Source organism: Linepithema humile, chromosome 7 (genome assembly GCF_040581485.1).
Source record: "Linepithema humile isolate Giens D197 chromosome 7, Lhum_UNIL_v1.0, whole genome shotgun sequence".
Lineage (NCBI taxonomy): Eukaryota > Metazoa > Arthropoda > Insecta > Hymenoptera > Formicidae > Linepithema > Linepithema humile.
The window spans coordinates 11,746,826-11,768,498 of record NC_090134.1 but is presented as its reverse complement, the minus strand read 5'-3'; the positions used below and the strand labels follow the sequence as shown (position 1 = coordinate 11,768,498).

The 21,673-nt window shown below is 30.4% G+C and overlaps 2 protein-coding genes and 1 long non-coding RNA gene across 4 annotated transcripts in view; 2 read left to right on the top strand and 1 right to left on the bottom strand.

The window, feature by feature from the left end:
• LOC137001113 (uncharacterized) overlaps positions 1–21,673 on the top strand; it is a 55,563-nt gene that overhangs the window by 12,642 nt on the left and 21,248 nt on the right. The gene's annotated exons all lie outside the window — the stretch shown is intronic.
• On the top strand, positions 750–4,709 carry LOC105678732 (squamous cell carcinoma antigen recognized by T-cells 3-like). 2 transcript variants are annotated; one of them, XM_067359274.1, is made up of 7 exons: positions 750–955; positions 1,260–1,742; positions 1,852–2,033; positions 2,160–3,043; positions 3,147–3,789; positions 3,911–4,058; positions 4,251–4,709. In XM_067359274.1, the coding sequence occupies exons 1-7, from the start codon at positions 787–789 to the stop codon at positions 4,694–4,696; spliced, it is 2,955 nt and encodes a 984-aa protein (XP_067215375.1). In that variant the 5' UTR covers positions 750–786; the 3' UTR covers positions 4,697–4,709. The 2 variants fall into 2 exon arrangements, with proteins under 2 accessions (XP_067215375.1, XP_012233756.2); XM_012378333.2 differs by lacking the exon at positions 750–955 and adding an exon at positions 1,168–1,186.
• LOC105678488 (uncharacterized) lies at positions 4,252–21,053 on the bottom strand. The gene is made up of 4 exons (XM_012378015.2): positions 20,869–21,053; positions 18,461–18,716; positions 8,416–8,761; positions 4,252–6,300 (listed from the first exon to the last, which is right to left on the bottom strand). The coding sequence occupies exons 2-4, from the start codon at positions 18,692–18,694 to the stop codon at positions 5,933–5,935; spliced, it is 948 nt and encodes a 315-aa protein (XP_012233438.1). The 5' UTR covers positions 18,695–18,716; positions 20,869–21,053; the 3' UTR covers positions 4,252–5,932.

Sequence of the window (21,673 nt, the reverse complement as noted above, 5' to 3'; positions counted from 1 at the left end):
GATACTAGAACTTGGTCCGAGATCTCGGACTGAGGGAAAGTTACTAGAACTCGGATCATGTACACACTGAATTTGGATGCAAAACTCGAATAAAAAGCTCAAACGAAAAAATGCGTTGCGTCCCATTTTTCGGTACGAGTTATTGCAAGCATTGAGTAAAAAGAAACAGGAGGGAGCGTTTGGTCTTAAAAGTGCGGACGGAAGTGACTATATAAAGTGGTCGCTCAAGATAGCCGCTCAAGGGCGCCAATATTGAATGACTTGTTATGTTTAATTAGGAAATAATGTGCAATTAAAAGAAAATAACTATAATATGCAACAATAATACCAAATTTTAATGGCGTTTTACATTGAGATTGCACTCGTGCAGTATTTCCATAAGAGCAATGTTAAAATCTAAAATCTAAATTTATATTAAATCCTTCGTCCTTACAAAAATTTATCCATGCATTTCTTTGATCCGGATTTTTCGGAAACCTGTTTGTGAGTGAAAATTATTTAGTAATTATTGTGAATCTACAATTTCACAATACTATACATATGATTATAATCTCCAAAATAAAAATCTCATTATTGTTGATAATACTAACCGATGAAACGTTATTCCATGATTTCGAGCTGCTGCTGTTATGCCACAAGCTCTACAGTATACCATTTTGATCGTTTATTTGCATACACTGTTGCATAAAAGACTATACACTGCATATTAATGCGTACGGCGTACGGTATGCCGCTTGCCGCAATGCTCGAGCATTCCCTCTCACTTTCAAAAAGTGGTCGCTCAAGATGGCTGCCATGACGTACATCCGTCCGCGGATTTACCTAGTCCTGGCTAGTATATGCTCTTTCCTGTTTCTTTTTACTCAATGGTTCTTTATAGCTGAACTAGCTATAAAGAACAGACCTCTTGGGCTGCGTTCCGAAATTCACTGGCTTAGTTTACACCGATTGTTTAGTACGCGTACTAAGTACTAAATCTGCTTCTTTGATTGGCGCAGATTTTACACTAAACGATTAATACCTATCGGAGAAGCAGATTTAGTACTTGGGACGTGTACTAAACAATCGATGTAAACTAAGCCACTGCCAGTACTAAAAATCTACAATATACGTTACGTAAACTGTAGATTTTCAGTACTGGCAGTGAATTTCGGAACACAGTCTTGATTTCTACTTCAATTGCTATGTAAACATAACCTTCGGCATTGAAAAGTATTAATTTAATAGTCAACAGTGATTTTTTAATTATTACAAAACAGTTAGCTGGTTGCATCTGCAAATTGTAAAAATCATATTGCGTTGGAATTTCGAGAGAAAGATGGAGATGGATGTTGCAAATGAAGAAAATAACGAAAAAGCGTTTCGAAAAGCGTCAAACGAAATTGAAGAAGAGACAATGACGAGTGAAACGGAAGAGAAAATTATCGAGAAGATGGATGATGAGAGTGAATTTGACAGCGACGACGAGGAGAATGTTGATGAAGCGGAAGTGAAATCTTTACAGGCTTCTTTGACAGAAAATGCATACGACTATGTCAGTCACGTAACCCTGATCAACAAGTTGCAGACAATGGGCGAGTTGGATCGCCTGCGAATTGCTAGAGATAATATGAGCAATTTGTATCCGTTGAGTCCTGAACTTTGGCTTTCTTGGATGCGTGATGAGATCAAGTTAGCGATCACAGGGGAGCAGAAGACTGAAATAGTAAAATTATGCGAGAGAGCTGTCAAAGATTATGCGTGTAAAGCTTTTACTTTATTGTATCAAGTTTAAGATTGATTATTTATATAGATAAATACTTTAACATTAACATTAAGAGACAATACTATAATATATACCATATTTTTTAGCTGTGGAAGTATGGTTGGAATATTTGCAGTTTACTATTGGAAATATGGGGACAGGAAAAGATGCAATTAATAATGTTCGTCAACTTTTTGAACGTGCACTAACTGCTATTGGATTGCATACTGTCAAAGGTGCAATAATATGGGAAGCTTTTCGAGAATTTGAAATTGTTTTATTTGCATCGGTAAGATTTTGAAGTAAATGTAGAAATATATACTCGGGATAAACTTTTACAGTCAAATTATAATTGCATTATAAGTGCACTGTTTTTCTTTTTTTTCTAATAACTATTTAATGTATATGTTTATAGATTGATACTGTAAATGTAGCAGAAAAGAAAGAACAATTGGGATGTATTGGTAACTTATTTCGACGTCAATTAGCATGTCCTCTATTGGACATGGATAAAACATATGAAGAATTCCAATCATGGCGGGTGGGAGATGGTGCGGAAGCAGTTATCGATGACAATATCGTTTTGAGAGGATATGAAGAAGCTTTTGCAAAATTAAACTTACTTCTTCCTTATGAAGAAAAACTCATCTCCGCACAAGGTGAAAGCGAGCTTCTCGATGCTTATAAAGGATATTTACTATATGAAAAACAGCAACACGATCCAGGACGTATTATAATTCTATATGAAAGAGCAATAACTGATCTGAGCTTAGAGGTTTCAATTTGGTATGATTATCTTACTTATCTGGAAGATACAATAAAGATTGAATCCGTGATAGATCTGGTTTATCAAAGAGCGTCGAGGAATATTCCATGGTGCTCAAGAATTTGGCAAAAATGGATAAGATTGTATGAAAAATGGGAAAGATCTATATTAGAAACACAAAAATTGTTGGAGGACGCTTTATCTGTTGGTTTCTCAACAGCGGAAGAATATCGAAATTTGTGGATTACATATCTAGAATATTTGCGACGTAGAATTGGGCAATGTTCTGATGAAGTAGAAGAAGAAAAACGTTTAGAAGTAATTCGTAATACATTCAATAGAGCATGCGAATATTTGGCTAAGTATTTTGGATTAGATGGCGATCCCAATTGCACCATTTTGCAGTTCTGGGCAAGAACTGAAGCAATCCATGCGAATAATATGGAAAAGGCTAGAATATTGTGGGCTGATATCCTTTCACAAGGACATTCTGCAACAGCTTCTTATTGGTTAGAATATATATCGTTAGAAAGGTAATTCTGTTTATAATAGATGATAATTTTATTACTAATATTCACTAGTCTCTGTAACTTTGCATTCTTATTTTTTTGGAATAATCTTTTAATTGACTTGCAGATGTTATGGAGATACAAAGCATTTAAGGAAATTGTTACAGAAAGCCTTGTCTTCTGTAAAAGATTGGCCAGAAAGTATAGCAAATGCATGGATAGATTTTGAACGTGATGAAGGAACTCTAAAACACATAGAATTCTGTGAGGCAAAAACGAAAGAGAAGCTTAATAAAGTTATGGAGGACAGGCAAAAGGCGCAACAAGCTCCCTTCAGTGAGTCATCTATGCAAAATAAAAAAGCAAATAAAAGAAAATTGATACCTGATGATATTGGCAAATGGAAAGATTTGGGAACTTTTTCGTCAAAAATTGTGAAAACTGATGTGAAAGTAAAACCAAAATTATGGAAGGGTCATTTAAATATTGGCGGTAGAATCGCGAATGACACAAATCAAGAGGAATCAAAACAAAAAATTGCACCACCACCTGGTTTCAAATCAACAGAAGATAAAGATACAGACGATAAAGATACTCGGCATGAAATAGATAATAACGTTACAGTTTTTGTCAGTAATTTAGATTATACAGCGACTGAAGACGAAATAAAAACAGCTCTGAAGTCAGTTAATCCGATAACATTATTCAAAATGATCAAGGATTACAAAGGGCGTAGCAAAGGATATTGCTATGTACAGTTGAGCAATGTAGTATGTATTATTTTATTAATTAATAATTTTATTAATAATTTTATTAATTAAATAAAAATAATATAATTTTTAAAATGTTTAAGTTAAAAAAGACAGTGTTTTGATACTTATTATTTTATAGGAAGCTGTAGAAGAAGCTTTAAAATTAGATAGAACGCCCATAAATGGACGTCCCATGTTCATTTCTAGATGCGATCCTAACAAGAGTACCAGAAGTTCCGGATTCAAGTACAACTCTACACTTGAAAAGAATAAACTTTTTGTTAAGGGTAAGATAAAATTTTTACATAAATTACAATTACATACAACGAGTTGCAAACAATTGTTTCTCTCTTTGAACTAATTGGTTCTCACATTTATTTACACAAGACTACTACTTAAATTGTATCACTAAATTTTTCGAATTTTTCAATATTTCCTTAATTCTTACACCAATAGAAATATTTGATTGCATTTTGCAGGACTTTCGCTTGTGACAACAAAAGAGCAACTTGAGGAAATATTTAAAGTTCATGGAGATTTGAAAGAAGTTCGTCTGGTTACTTACCGCAATGGACACTCAAAGGGTTTGGCTTATGTTGAGTACCACGACGAAGCAACCGCTGCAAAAGCCCTTTTAAGTACGGATGGTATGAAGATTCAGGACAAAGTGATCAGTGTTGCAATAAGTCAACCACCTGATCGCAAGAAAGGTCAAATGATGGAAGAAGCCACAGGACAAGTCAGGTCATTAGGCGGAACAATAACGAGCCGTACAGCGTTTGGAGTACCTAAGACTTTGCTATCTATGATACCTCGTAATATTAAAACGAATAACGGTAATAGCAGTGCAGCTTCGAATGGAAATGGAAACGGACAATCAATGAATAATCAAGATTTTAGAAATATGTTTCTCAATAAAAAGTAACTTTACTACTCTCTTTTATGAAATATCTTTTCTCAATCTATCCATATCACTACTCGTTAACTTTGAATTATTTATATAGTTAATAGTTATTTACTAATGTTACAGTACTCTGCTAATAAAAACTAGTTAAAAACCACTCGTTAGTGGATCTGCTAAAAAGCTTGATTTGGTAAAAAATGTCATATATTGTACAATACATGTGTGTCGAAAACTTGAAAGCACGGCCAATATTGAATTACGTACATTAGACTTACATTACATTTAATTGCATGCGCACATCTCAGTGCACTGCTTAAAAAATTTTTTTCTATATGTATATATACAGGGTGTTTCATAATGTCCGTGCCAACACTCGTGTGCGGGTAGAGTGCGGTAAACTGAATAGAAAAGTCCTTTATCGTTTTGCAATTTTTGCAATAATAATTGAGATATTAATTAAAAAGGATTGACGAATAATTGCGCGTTGCACGTGGCTAGATTATGGGCTGTACACTTTAGGCGTGATAGCAACGAAGATCGCACGGCAACGAAAAATAACAACGCATGGCAAGAGCAAGTAATACATGTTGTTATTTTTCGTTGCCGTGTGATCCTCGTTGCTGTCACGCCTAGAGTGTACAGCCCATGGTCTAGCCGCGTGCAACGCGCGATTATTCGACAATCCTTTTTAATTAATATCTCAATTATTATTGCAAAAATTGAAAAATGGTACAGGACTTTTCTATTCAGTTTACCGCATTCTACCCGCACACGAGCGCTGGCACGGACATTATGAAACACCCTGTAGATGCGCACTTTCTACAGCATCCTTGTGTTTTAAGATGTGCAATGATTAATTATCAAAAAAAAAATTATTAATTGCTAACCTAGTATTAATCAATCTAAAATATCAATATAAATCGATCCTTCTGTTGCAAATGATATTTTACATTCAGATATATATATAAGAGGAAAAATATAAAATATATAATAAAAATATATAATTGTATAAAATAAATATTTTTAATATAAAATAATTGAGACCTATATATATGTACAAGAGAGTACAGTGCCAAATATGAAAATATTAATATTTTGCTCAAGATGTACAATTAAATACTTTCTCCACACTTGTTATTTGAATTTGAATGGCTCCAGTATCGCATATAGATCCATTATAGCTCGAAAGTTTCTTCGAGTTGTAAAAGTCTTGTTTTTCTCTTAAGAAATACGACATTGACAATCAAATATAAAATTCTACAATTGCAATTGCGTGATATGATGATGCTTTTTATGCCTCGGCGGAGCAACTGGCGGACTTTCCTGCACCAGGAGCCTTCTTGCCATGAGCCATTTTTTGGCTCTGCCGGCGTGATAATAGTACGTGTAAAGCAACGCCATAGTGGCCAACACTACCAATAGACACGTGCCAGCAACAACAACACTGAACAGCCAACGTGGCCCGGATCGTGGACTCGTATCCGTCGGCGATTTGTCCGTAGAAGTGAGCGTGGGACTGATGGTTGGTTGCTTTGGTAGCCTCGGCGGCAATGCTGCCTCGTTATCGTTGATAGCAATGTCGGCACAAGCTCGAAACTCCTCCTGAGGGCCGCATCCAACTGCTCCTAAACATTATTGCGTGATTTCACAGCGTGACACTTGTACGATGTGGAAAAAAATATACTATTCGATTAAATGTACGAATAATTGTACATTTTTCTTCATTTTAAGATTATTTAAAGTTTAAGTATATTATTCTGAAATTAAAAATGGAAATATGTTCATTTATTCTACTGCATTTTGTTAAAGTTTGGATCGATGATCATGAGAAAAACAAGTGGAAAAGATTAGACATGTTTTGCTTTAGTAAGCAAAGCCATCTTGCAAATGGTAAGATTGTTATGCAAGAGAAACTGCAACCCTTGAATCATTCTTATTATATAGAATAAAGTATTAGGGGTACAAATAAGTTTTAAAGCGTTTTTTTGAAAATTCAAGATTTTTTTGCAGAAATTCAATAATACATTTAAGTATCAAAATATTCTCCGTTATTATTTATGACCTTGCGCCATCTTTCAGGCAGTTTACGAATTCCGACAGTGAAGAAAGTTTCGTCTTTTGATTTAATAAAGTCGTCGACTCATTTTCGCACTTCTTCAATATTCTGGAAGCGTACCTCAGACAATGCGTTTTGCATCGACCGGAACAAGTGATAATCACTTGGCGCTATATCTGGCGAATAGGCCGGGTGCGGTAGAACATCCCAACCAAGCGTCAATAATGTTTCTTTGACCGTTTTAGCGACATGAGGCCTAGCGTTGTCATGAAGCAATTTCACCGGACGCAATCCTTTGCCAGTATATGGACGTTTCCGACGGATTTCTTCGTTCAATCTCAATAGTTGTCGACTATAGCGATCACCATCAACTGTTTCACGTGGTTGCAGAAGCTCATAATATAGCACACCCTAGCATATCCCACCATATACAAAGCATTACCTTTTGGTCGTGGATATTCCGCTTTGGCGTTGATGTGGATGGTTGGCCGGGGTCTACCCATGATTTTTTTCGCTTGAGATTATCGTAATATATCCACTTTTCATCACTCGTTACGATTTTCCACAGGAAAGACTTTCTGTGCTGTTTGTTGTACAGATTCAGACACATTTCGACACGGTTATCTTTGTTCTTCTGGCTCAATTCGTATAGTACCCACTTTCCCTCTTTCTGAATCTTTCCCATCTTTTGTAAACGGTTGGAAACGGTTTGTTGCTTTACTCCCAGTTGTAATGCAAGCTCTTTTTGCGTTTGGGACGAATTTTCATCGAGTAATGCTTGCAATTCATCGTCCTCAGTCTTGAAAGGGGCTCCGCTACGTTCACGATCGCTAACGTCGAAATCACTTTCTTTAAACCGTCTGAACCAAAATTCACACGTACTTTTGGATACAACATTGTTTTCAAGAGTCAAACAAATTGATGCACACGCTTTTGCGGCGCTCTTTCCTTGATGGAATTCATAGCGAATGCAGTGCCGAATAAATTGTTTCTCGTTTGCAGTTTTCAAGCTGCTGCAATTTTAGGTTACACAAACAATATCGTGAAGTTGGTTGTTATTTTTTTGTTACCATATAAACACTACAAAATCGGAAAAGAGCGGGAGAATATTTAAATTTTGAATTACTTTTTTATGTTCTACAAAAAACGCTTCAAAACTTATTTGTACCCCTAATAATAGCACTTTCTATCGTTCTGATAGAATCTCAATGACACACAGAATGGATATATACTCTGTCCAGCGAGAGAATATACCTCTTTTGCGCATAGAAGTACAGCGGCCAAAGTGGAAGAGCGTTGGCATTGACGAGCTGCACAATCAGTTAGTGGCTTAGTTTACATCGATTGTTTAGTACGCGTACCAAATACTAAATCTGCTTCTTTGATAGGTATAAATCGTTTAGTGTAAAATCTACACCAATCAAAGAAGCAGATTTAATACTTGGTACGCGTACTAAACAATCGGTGTAAACTAAGCCATATATACATATATTTTATGTCATACATTTTGGGGATCGATTGTGTATCATGCAATGTAGTGAAAATTACAAAAATGAGCAAATTTACTAGCTTATTGACCAATAAGGTCATAGATACTTTAGTAAATTTGCTCACTTTTGTAATTTTTACTACATTGCATGATACACAATCGATCCCCTGGTTGAAACATTAGGGAATAGTGTACCTGTGCCATTGCCGCAATCGCCCCAGTTATTGCCAGCGATATATCGCCACTGAAAGACGCATTGTGTGCAGGTCAAGCCTTCTGGTAGTTTGTAATAGCCCTCAAAGATTCGGTTACCAGGATCGGGGTAGTAGCGAGTAGACCCATTCTCAGTGCGCAGCAGATGTTGGTCCAGGCATTCCTGAGTCACTTCCCGATCACGGTATATCATGGCGCAGATGCGGAACTCAAAGTAACCATGATGATTCGCCGTCAGCTCTACGTGAACTGGTATTACGGATTCAGTGCGGTAACGCCGAACGATCACACTATTTCCATATTTGCCTCCTGTTTCATGAGAACGTGGCTGAAAAATAATATAAAATAAATTTTATCGCATATTTTTATATGTAGATATGTTTTTTATGTAGATTACTATTCAACTGTGATAAATATTGTTAATATTGCTTAGGGATGACTCTTAGAAAAATCTTTAAGTTTTTGAATTCATAAAATCAAGTGAGAATAAAAATTATACACATTATGTATAATATTATACAGGGTGGAGAAAAAGTTCCGGACCTCTGAAATATTCTGATAACAAAGCATTTTTGAGAAAAAATATTTCATACAAAAGTTGTAGAGTTTTAAGAGACGCATTACATAGCAAGGTTAGTGTGACCTTGAATAGCGTTGTCAAGGTCAATTAAAAATTACTTTAAAATTTTTAAATGGAACCTCCATTTTTTATTGCCTATTCTTGTAGCTTATTTCAAGAACTTTCCAAAACACTATAATTAAGTACTTTTTCGTTCAGGACTTTCTGAGTTATGAGACATAAATGTTACAGTATTTTGACATAAAATACAAAATATCTTTAAAAAAAAAATGTAATTTGTAACATAGAGCTGTATATATTTTTTTAAAGCAATTTGTATTTTCTTTATACCAATTGATTCATCTCATTATTCTGTGCATAAAAGTATTAAGGTAAGGTTGTCGAAAACTGAATATTTTACAAGATATTTTGTATTTTATGTCAAAATACTGTAACATTCATGTCTCATAACTCAGAAAGTCCTGAACGAAAAAGTACTTAACTATAGCGTTTTGGAAAGTTCTTAAAATAAGCTACAAGAATATGCAATAAAAAATGGGGGTTTCCATTAAAAAATTTCAAAGTAATTTTTATGTGACCTTAACAACGTTATTCAAGATCACAACCTTGCTATGCAATGTGTCTCTTAAAACCCTACAACTTTTATATGAAACATTTTTCTATAAAATGCTTTGTTCTATATCAAGTTTTTTTTTATATCGAGATATTTAAGGGACTTTTTCCCCACCCTGTATATGTCATTACTACAAAAATAGAAAATTATTTTACATTTTATACAAAAACTATATTACTATATTACTAAATTACTAAAAAATTGACGTCGATAAAAATTTAACAAATATTTAATGCAAAAAGTCTTGGCGCACTGCTACATATTAAATAATCTAGGAACACATTAAATAATCTATAAAAATAAGTAATAATGTAATTTAATATTATATACTTACAATTAGTTATTATACAATATTAATATTAGATAAAATTTCGAATTTCCGATATAATATTTTACCATTGTTTGTAAAATGTATTTTACTCTCTTTCTCGGTTATCTTCTTTTGTATGTTACTAATTATTTGCTATAATATGCGTTTGTATTAATATTAAACATGAGACATTAATTTACATTATATTAATTAACGTGTTATTCAGTGTAGCAGCGCGCCAAGTTTTTTTACATTAAATATTTTTTTTATTTTTTTATAATTTAATAATGTATCTTGGTGTGAAATATAAAACAATTTTTTATTTTTGTAGTCATGATGTGTATAATTTTTATTCTCACTTGACGCCATTTTCTGATATTTTTTAGAATGATACAAATAGAATATACAATAGTTTTTTTAGATTAAATAAATATGACAGTTTTTTCTATAGATAAAATATAATAAAATATAATAAATTTTTTCTATAGATAAAATATATGACAAATTTTTTCTACAGGTTTTTATATACATGTATACAACATTGTTTTAACAATCGTGTGTATTTGGCGTTTTTTGTATCTTTTTTAAAAAAATAATTTTTTATAGATATGCCTTTTTTAAGTTTACAAAGAATAATGTAACTTCTACTCTTGTCTCTTATATCTAATCGTTAAATTAATTTATTAATTTGTAATAACATTAATAAAATTTCTAAAAATAAATATTCTGTCTGTTCACTAATTTGTATCATACCGCTTTTTAACATAGCATCATTGTATGAAAGTCATGATTTATTTCATATTTTTCGCGATCTGTGAATTATTGTCATCATTAAAAATTGTCAAATGTTAAAATTTCGCAAATCGATGATCTATCTTTTTGAAATATATGACTTATTGTTATTAAAATTAAAAATTGTTGTAGACTTACTCTGAAATGGATTCTCAATTACAAATGTTAATAGCTTTGTGTAAGTGCGCATTTTGTTGCGTAAGTCTTTTTCATCTTTATGATTTACTGTTCTGTCAGCTATTAAATTCCTGAATCACACCAACCCACTTTATTTCTTCTTTCTTTGAAAAGATGAGAGTGGGAAGGTATGTGTAGGATATGTAAGAAATTCAATTTTATTACAATTGTAGTAATAAGTTTAATACTAAGAGATAAGATTCATAGAGAAATTCAATATCGCTCTGCTTGTCGAGTGCGCTATTTTGTCTTTTTATAAAGACTATTCCGAAATTAATCTTTTTTTTTAGTCTTCTTTTTTGTTATAGTCAAAATCTTCGATGCAACAGTCATAGGCATTATTTTATCAACAATGTCTATGATAATTTTTCACTTATGTGTAAGCGATTTTGGAAAAATAAGCTACTCAACAAGCAGAGCGACACTGAACGCCTTTCTTAATCTTATCTCCCAGTATTAAATTTACAATTGCAATAAAATTGAATTTTCTTCTTATATTATCCTACACATACTTTCCCACTTCCATTCTTTTTAAGAAAGAAGAGATATAAAATGAGATATGATTTGAAGACTCAGTAATTAACAGGACCTAAATATAAACACAAAATAAATTTACATAACGAAATGCACACTCACACAAGGCTACTAACATTCGTAATTAAAAATTCATTTCAGAGTAAATTCATAACAATATTTAATATTATCAACAATAACTCATATAATTCGAAAAGTTAGATCATTAATTTGCAGAAATTTTAACATTTTACAATTTTTAACAATAACAATAATTCACAAAACGAAAAATCTATGGATCATTATTTTTACACAACAATTCTATGTTAAAAAGTGGTATGGTACAATTTTGGCGGATAAAATATTTATTTTTTTTTTTTTTGCTAATGTCATTATAAATGAGTAAATCAATTTAACCAATTTAAGTTAGATTGATAAAATCTGATTAGTCTGATTAATTTTATTCAGAATAGTTCGAAGAAAAGATTAAGAGTTTTGGGCCATAGTAAAATGTTTCAACTACTGTTTCATAATATTTGCAAAATTTACAGAATATTTTATTTTAATGTTACATCTTAACTTACTTTCCATATTTCAGATTTGTCAAAATTGCAACTGCGATCAATAAGCCAACATTTTACTTTCTATACACTTACTATACACTTATTTTTTTTATACTTACTTTTTAAATATTTTTTCTTAAAGGTTTTTAAATAATATGGGTAATTTTAATAACATGTAAAATACTGTGAAATTCATAAACGCGGTTAACTCACACTTCTCAGCGCCGCCAGCGCAGCCTAATAATCTGATTAGTTATAAAAAAACTGTTAAATATTCGCATACGTGGCTAGCTGACATTTCTCAGCACAACTAACGTCCAAAAATCGTAATGTATATCCTAGACGACGACCCATACAGCACAAAATATCCTACATATCCTTAGGACATCTTGGGGAGATCTCGATGTCCTCAGAACATCCTTGGGACACCGAAATATCCTCGATGTCCTGAGGATATTTTCAGGATATTTTGTGCTGTATGGGGATAACTTAAATAGATTTTTTAACGTTTTGACTTTGAATTATAACTTTTTTTATAGAGTACGTAGAGTAAAAACACAAACATACTTTTATAATATAATTTGAGTATGCACAATCGATTGAGCCTGTTTTCAAATCAATCAACCAAGCGTTATTAGGTTTGTTCTTTATTGCTGAACTTTCTGCATTAGTGTACACTAGTAACACTGAAGCGTTTTTCATTGCACTGCAACGTAGCACAAATCCATTCTTTATTGCAGTGCAACAAAATTCAGTATAACAATTTACTGTACTCGTTGCATTGGGTCTTGAAGAAGAACAAGCAGTACAAGAATCGAGTAAGTTGATAATTACATTTATTAATTTAATTTCACATTTAATTTCGTAAATATTAGCTTGTCCTAAAAGTTTTTTTCGTTTTCTTACTAAAAATTAAATACTCAACCCCCCGTTCTATCTCTTAAAATCTAGGGTAGAATTCTGTGCTCTAAAAAGTAGGTAATATCTCACAAAAATTCATAAATGATAAGGTCTGGCCAAGTTCCAAGAAAGACACTCCAATATGTTTATATTTTAATAATTATCTAAATTTTTAATATATTACCAACATGAAAAGTAACTGATTACTATGATTACTATTAATATTACCTTTATTACTATTACTATTAATATTACCTTCTGATTACTATTTATTCCTTTCTTTAAACAATTCTCTTTTAGATAAAAAATTTCACTCTTTGAATGACATAAAGAATCACCTCGATCAATATTTTGCCAGTAAATCAAAGACATTTTGGAAAAATGGCATCATGAGGCTTCCGGAGAGAATGAGAAAGGTGGTAGAGCAGAATGGCTTGTATATCAATAAATTGTGTCGTTCATAAAAGGTTGAGTATTTAATTTTTAATAAGAAAACAAAAAGAACTTTTGAGACAACCTAATAGTAGTAAAAAGTAACCATAATCTATTAAAAATATTCATAAATATATTATAAATATTAATAAATATATTATAAATATTAATAAATATATTGTAAATATTAATAAATATATTGTAAATATTAATAAATATATTGTAAATATTAATAAATATATTGTAAATATTAATAAATATATTGTAAATATTAATAAATATATTGTAAATATTAATAAATATATTAATAAATAAATTATAAATATTTTTAAGTAATCTATTAAATATTAAAGTAACCTATTTAATATTAAAATAATTAACAATTCTTTTAAAATTAAATTATAAGCACTGAAATTGTACTTATAATCTGAATTTGAGAAAATTAAGCTGTGATATTGTTAACTTTTATCAAATTTGAAGAAAGTTTTCTGTTTTTGTGAATAATATACAGGATGTCCCATTTTAAATTACGCACCTGAATATCTCGTCAGGGGAGCCACCAATCCGAAAATAACCCTTACAAAAGTTGTTGGGTTCGGAGGGGGACATCGGATGGTGATTTTCAATTTCACCTTGACCTTGACTTTCAAGGTCATTTGAAGGTCAAATCAAATTTTTTAAATAAAAACCCCTATTTTTGATTCCAAAATCTAATAGCTGGTGTCAAGAGCTTTTTAAAACACTATAATAAAGTTATTTTTCATTAAGTACTTTTCGAGTTATGAGGCTTGTAAATTACAGTATTTTGACATAAAATATAAAATATCTTGTAAAACATTCAGTTTTTGAGAATCTTACCTTAATACTTTTATGCACAAAATAATGAGACAAATCAATTGGTATAAAGAAAACACATAGTTGCTTTCAAGAAAAAATATGTAATTTGCAACATGCAACTGCATACTTTTTTTTTAAACCAATGTGTTTTCTTTATACCAATTTATTTGTCTCATTATTTTGTACATAAAAGTATTAAGTTAACATTCTCAAAAACTGAATGTTTTAAGATATTTTATATTTTATGTCAAAATACTGTAATTTACAAGCCTCATAACTCGAAAAGTACTTAATGAAAAATAATTTCATTACAGTGTTTTGAAAAGCTCTTGACACCAGTTATTAGATTTTGGAATCAAAAATAGGGGTTTCTATTTAAAAAATTCGATTTAACCTTCAAATGACCTTGAAGGTCAAGGTCAAGGTAAAATTGAAAATCACCATCCGATGTCCCCCTTCGAACCCAACAACTTTTGTAAGAGTTATTTTTGGATTGGTGGCTCCCCTGACGAGATATTCAGGTGCGTAATTTAAAATGGGACATCCTGTATTATGAACAATATTTTTTATATAGTTATTTACTTTATATTTTATAGTTATTTACTTATATTTATATTTTATATACCCGAGAAAAAATGGTATAATTGGTCAGATATAAATATATATAATTATTTACGAAAAGATCTCATAACATATGTAATTTTATATAATCATATAAAATATTACATGTTATCAGATCTTTTCATAACTAATTATACATATACAGGGTGTTTTATAATGTCCGTGCCAACGCTCGTGTACGGATAGAGTGCGGTAAACTGAATAGAAAAGTCTTTTACCATTTTGCAATTTTCGCAATAGTAATTGAGATATTAATTAAAAGGGATTGACGAATAATCGCGCGTTGATCGCGGCTAGATCGTAGGCTGTACGCTCTAGGCGTGACAGCAATGAGAATCGCATGGCAACGAAAAATAACAACGCATATCACTCCTGCTCTCGCTACGTGTTATTTTTCGTTGTCATGCGATCCTCGTTGTTGTCACGTTTAGAGTGTACAGCCCACGATCTAGCTACGCGCAACGCGCGATTATTCATCAATCCCCTTTAATTAATATCTCAATTACTATTGCGAAAATTGCAAAACGGTAAAAGACTTTTCTATTCAGTTTACCGCACTCTATTCGCACACAAGTGTTGGCACGAACATTATGAAACACCCTGTATATATATTAATTATATAATATAAATCTATAATATTTGTATATCTATATATTTTTCTTGCATTACCTATATCCTCTCATCAGAATATTCCATGAAAATACGCAGAATATTCTCTGAAAATTCATTTAATATCCAGAGAATGTCCTTATAATATTTACGGAATATAATTAAACTATTATGTGAAGTAATTAGAATATTCATCTTAGAACATATATACTGGAAGGGGCATAGCTGACTTGCCGTTGTCCTCAACATCTATCTGTCCTTGTCTGTACATTTTATTGCAATACGTCGATTATGTTGATGTGTGTGATGACAAACTAGACAAGCTTATCTATGACAAGCCTTCCAATATAATCAAGTCTAAAGAAATAATCATAAAAAAGTATACAAAACTAATACTATTTAAACTTCAATGAAGTTTTTAAATATTTTTTTAATTATTTATTATAATAATTTTTATTGTACTAGTTACTATATATACAAGATATAATTAAAATAAGATAACAAACTTTAGAAGAGCGAGAATATTACATAATAATAAATATTACTTTTTTATTTTTTATTAATAATATATATTTTATATCAGTAACAGTGGGTTTGACGGACATATGTTGATGTCAAATTTTTTTTCATGTTTGGTCTCGCTCTTCAAAGTTTGTTATTTTATTTTAGTTCATCCTATACATCCTGTATATAATTATTGTTCATTACAGTATTTGTTTTTGGTTATGTGCATCATTATTTTTATATATATATTTTATTTCGCAAGACTATTATTACATATTACTACATATTATTATATATAATTTATAATATATTGCAATTATATTATAATATAACTTAAAGAATAAATTGTTATAATCAAATTTTCAAATGCTTTCCACCTATTTTAAATCTTTCTACTTTCAACTTAAGCGGTTATTCATTCGCGCAAGCGCATTGACCGATTTCGTACAGACAAGGATAGATAGATGTAGGGGACACTTTTGTTATGTATATTTAGATAGGCTGTGCCCCTTCCAGTATATATGTTCTAAGATATTCATACAATATTCTATAGCATATTCATAGGACGTTCACAGAACGTGACTTTTTGTCTACTTCTAATGTTCCACTGGAAGTTCACAGGAACACCAATCATAATGTAAGAATATTCTAGGAATATTCAAACATTCTCTAATATTATTCTATGAATGTTCATAGAACGTACTTGTGCTGTCTGGGAAGAGGTGATTCAGCAATTATCGGACACCCTGTATACAACATGTTATAGTGCATTTATATTGTTGAGTGAAATTATAATATTGATGTAATATTACTGTTAGTTGATGTTTACTAAGTATTTTGTAATCCTTTATCTATTCTAAAACTATTCCTCTTAAATTCCTAAAGTATACACATCTGTTAGTATAGAATAATACTATATGAATACTCCAAGAAATTTTCAAGAATTCCAATTATCGTGCATATAACTTCCTGAATCATTCTTATAGTATTCTATGAATTTCTAAAGAATTACAATTCAGGAAAGAAGAAAACTTGAAGAATACTTTGCGAATTCACTGTGCTATCTGGAAACTTATCACAATCTAAAAAAATTGGTTATTAGATTAGATTTGGTAAAATTAAATTTTCAAAAAATGTCAATGTTATCAAAATATAATAATAAATAATAATAAATTATACATAAAATACATATATTATCATCATTATTGTCATCTAAAATATGTTCAAATGGTGGCATTAGATTTATATTTTCTTGATCTGAAGAGTCTAATCATTCGTTTAATATCATGAGATGTGCTATGTTGATCACTGCACTAAAACATTCTTTATACTTGCTTACACTAGCTTGTCTCCGCTTGCACTAGTTCAGTTTAATTCAGTGCAGCGTGAACTTAATGCAGCAATAAAAAAACAAACCCATTTGAGATTCGGATTTAATCTCGGCTCTTTTCAGTTCGCGGTCTCGCGTGTAAATACACAATCGTTCTTTTGCGCATTGCATGTAAACTTGACGCGAGACACCACCATGTCTCTTGATAAAAGTAATACATAATATACAGTATCACATAATATAAAGTATCACATGCACTTTATTAAAAGTGACTTATTGACTCGATATTTATCTTGAATTCAAAATCACTTGCTTATTCAAGCGACTTTTTTTACCATATAAATTTTAGTATATTTTATTCATTAACACCCGAGAAAAAATGCTATAATATTGGTCAGATGTAAATATATATAATTAGTTATGAAAAGATCTGAATTTTATATGATCATATAAAATTACATATGTTATTAAATCTTTTCATAACTAATTATATATATATATATATATATATATATATATATATATATATATATATATATATATATTTACATCTGACCATATTATACTATTTTTTCTCGGGCATTTAAATAAACAAAAAAATAAACAAAAAGAAATAATTTTATCCCAAACCTTTCATATTTACGTACTGTATAACTTCTGGGAACGTGTCGACATTAGTACTATTGTGTGGTACTTCACGGCCAGCGGAGCGAAGAATCGCGTGTAATGGCGTGTAGTCAGTGTTGCAAGAAGGATGTCAAGAAGTAATTGTACGTGTGGTGGAGCTAGATTATTATTTTCGACTCGCAAATAGTTATTTTTGCAGATTTTTTGCGTCACCCAGTATAATCCAGAAATTTAATTTTTCCGATTTTTACTATTCGCTGATGGCGATTGTCTTATGTGACAGATTTAAAATTTACTTTAGCCTACGATCTAGTTTTAATACTTGTAAGACATATGAATTGTATAATATTAACCTGTTTTTTTTCCTAAAAAAGAAATAACATCGACTAATGTAAATAAATTATAAATATAAATTGATATTGTTCATATTTATAATTTATTTACGTTAATCAATTTTATTTCAATTATATGTATACATATTAGATCAGATATAAGATTAGATTTATTTAAGAAAATTATTATTTCTCGAAACTTTAGGCAATAAACAAAAGTATTTTCTGCATTTTATTTCAATTAATATCTATTGTTTTTTTCTGCAGTTCTTTTAAAACAGACTTACCACAGAAGAATCCCAGGGATCTCCACAAATACCACATTTCCCTTTGTTTCGTTGCCACTGTCTAGTGAATCCGCCGCAATAACACTCATGGTCATTGTAATCGTGAGGTGTGTCAAAACCATATCTCCACATGGAAGCTCTCGAGGGTGGTTCTATTAATCTTCCATGAGCAGAAACTTTTCTAATGACTAGCAGGTTTAAGATTAACGTCAGATTAAGTACGAGGAAACGCATGTTGGTCGAGATGAGCTAGCTTCTGTAAAAAGAGTTGTGTCACAAGAATTGAGTGAATGTCAATTAATTTATCGCAAATACAATATAAGCAATCAAGAAAATGCAATTCAGATTAAAAATTTTTCTTTTACCAGATATATAATGTGTATCGATCTATTGTGCTATAGACCGCTAATTATTTAATTTACTTTAAACTATTGGAATTATATAGATACATATATATATTGCTTTATTTAATATGTTCTCATATTTAAAATATCATATTTAATATCACATTATTTTTTACAAACTCTTGACATTTTATATATTTTCCTGCTTTTATATCATGTTTTAAAGTAATATATAATATAAATTGATTTATTATCTCATATAACAAATTGTGAAGAAGCTGTAACTCCAGATTTACTCCGTGATATAAACAATATAATTTCTCAATTTTTTATAAAATCTAAACCTATAGTAAGTGGGAAATTCATAAATACCACATTAATTCTTAATTATTAACCAATATATGGAATCTAAAATCTCAATTATCAATTATTGTCTATAATAAAAAAAATTTATTTCTCAAATATATATACCAATTATTATACTTATTAAATTGTAACATTTTAGAAAATGAAAAGATAATTCTACATTAATTATGAATTATTTCGATCTAAAAAATTATTTGTCTATACCCATTTGCACAACAATCGTGACATAGTGCTTATAGCTTGAGTCGGATTATAAATAAACAATTTGTAATGTTCAACAATTATTTAAAAACAAAGTTCTCTCTATAAAGAATAAACTCCTTTTGTATATATACAATTTGTATATATACAAAAGGAGTTTATTCTTTATAGAGAGAACTTTGTTTTTAAATATGCTTACATAAATAAATTTTAAAATTGTTGAACATTACAAATTGTTTATTTATAATATATTTTATATATATATATATATATTTAGGATAAATAAAACTAAAAAAAAAAAAATAATTTTTCCATTAAATTGTCCGATAATTGATACAGAATTAAGATATTCGTATATTATATGACACTAATTCATTGCAGAGGTTCAATGAGTTTAGTTTAAAAGTATAAAAATCAGTTGATGTAGAATTGGATTAATAAGCCAAAAATATTGAGAATAATTAAGAAAATTTATTTTTGAGTTTGAGTTGATCTAAAATTGTTCAATTTTGCGGACCTATATAAACTGTTAATTGAAAAATATTGTCAATTGTATAAATTATTACTGAAAAAATTCTAGAAATATTTTGCTATCTAAGTATTATTATTAAAATTTATAATTTAATTCATTAGTGCAAAAAAATTCACGAATTAGCAAGATTATTTCAAGATCGATTGATTGTGGGTTAAGATTTAATGATCTTCTTCATCTTGCAATCTTTTTCATTATGCAATAACATAAATATTTCACTCAAAAAATAAGAGAGAAACACGCATACAAAGTATAGCAACAACCATTAGCAACATGCCAACAGCAATACAATATGTATATAGAATGTAGCGTAAGAAGTACTAATCAAAGTTAAGTGGAATTTTTACAATAAAACAGAATGTACTGATTGTGAGATAAAATGATATATTGTACAGTGAATTTTTATATATATATATATATATATTGCAAGTTTTTTTAAATTTTGTTACTTGATCGATCGCGGCTTCACCGCGACAAAGGTTCGAAGAGGCACGAAAGTGTCTAAAAAACCATATTCGAAAGCTATAAGACACAATGACAAAGGAATCACTGAACCGGTTATTACACGCACACTACACATATAAGATATTTCAGATACCGCAAAATAAATATTTGCTTCATCAAGGGATAGAAATCTAAAAATATAATATTGTAAATAAAAAAAGGTAATAAATGATGATATCCATTTTTGCAATATTTGCACATAAGAAATTTTGTATCGAGAGTATTTTGTATAGAGAGAGATATATGATTTATTCCGTAAAAAAATTCAATGTGAACGGAACATTCAGATCTTCATTTGACCTCAATATTTTTGGCTTATTAATAAACAAATTTGCTCCGTAACAATAAAAATAATAAATTTACTCGTAATGGTCGATTCAGAGGGATGTTGCATCGATCGCAAATATGGATGAGAGTGAAAATTTAAATCAAATTAGAGTTGATGAATTCTTTATGCATACCTGTGATGTAAAAGAAGCAAAAGCCCTGCTTTCTCGTGGCACTACTCTCGCATCGGCCGCGATGATGAATCAAACACAGTGTAGTGAACAGAGTCCCGGATCTCGGAACCGGTCGCTCGACGACTGAACTCGACTTGACGAGAGAACCAACCAAGCAAGTGCTCTGGTCGTTCGATGGTGTGGGAGTAGGTTATTAGAACGAGGTGATTGTCCGCATTTATGCTCGCACGTTCCGAAATACGAGGTGAGAACAGTACAAATCCGATTTTAGGCAATTTAATTTTTCGAAAACTATCGTGCAAAATAAAAATTTACACAAATTTAAAACCCGTTACTGTTAATTATATATTTAAATTATCTATTCTATTTATTCATATTGTTACCAAAATATTTTGATCTACAACAGTTTTTTAATCACTTGATAAGAAGACTATAATTATACTTATAAGTAGACTATAATAGAACTAAATACACTCAACAACAAAATTAAAGGATCGCTAAAGGACATTGCTCATTTTGGACCAATCGCGAATAATAATGGGATTCAAATATATTAAAATAAATATATTAAATATTCAACATATCCTATATTGAAAAAAAAATTTTCTTAATTTTAGTAAATATATTTACTAAAATTAGATGTACTTAATTTAAATAAATAATGTTTATAATATAAAACTTCTCAATTAGACTATAGTAAATAATGCATTAAAATTATAAAATAATTTCTTGTTGAAAAATTCACTTAAATCAAATTCAGGTTTAGTATATTACAGTGCAATAGTTGTTGAAATGTAGTAAATGA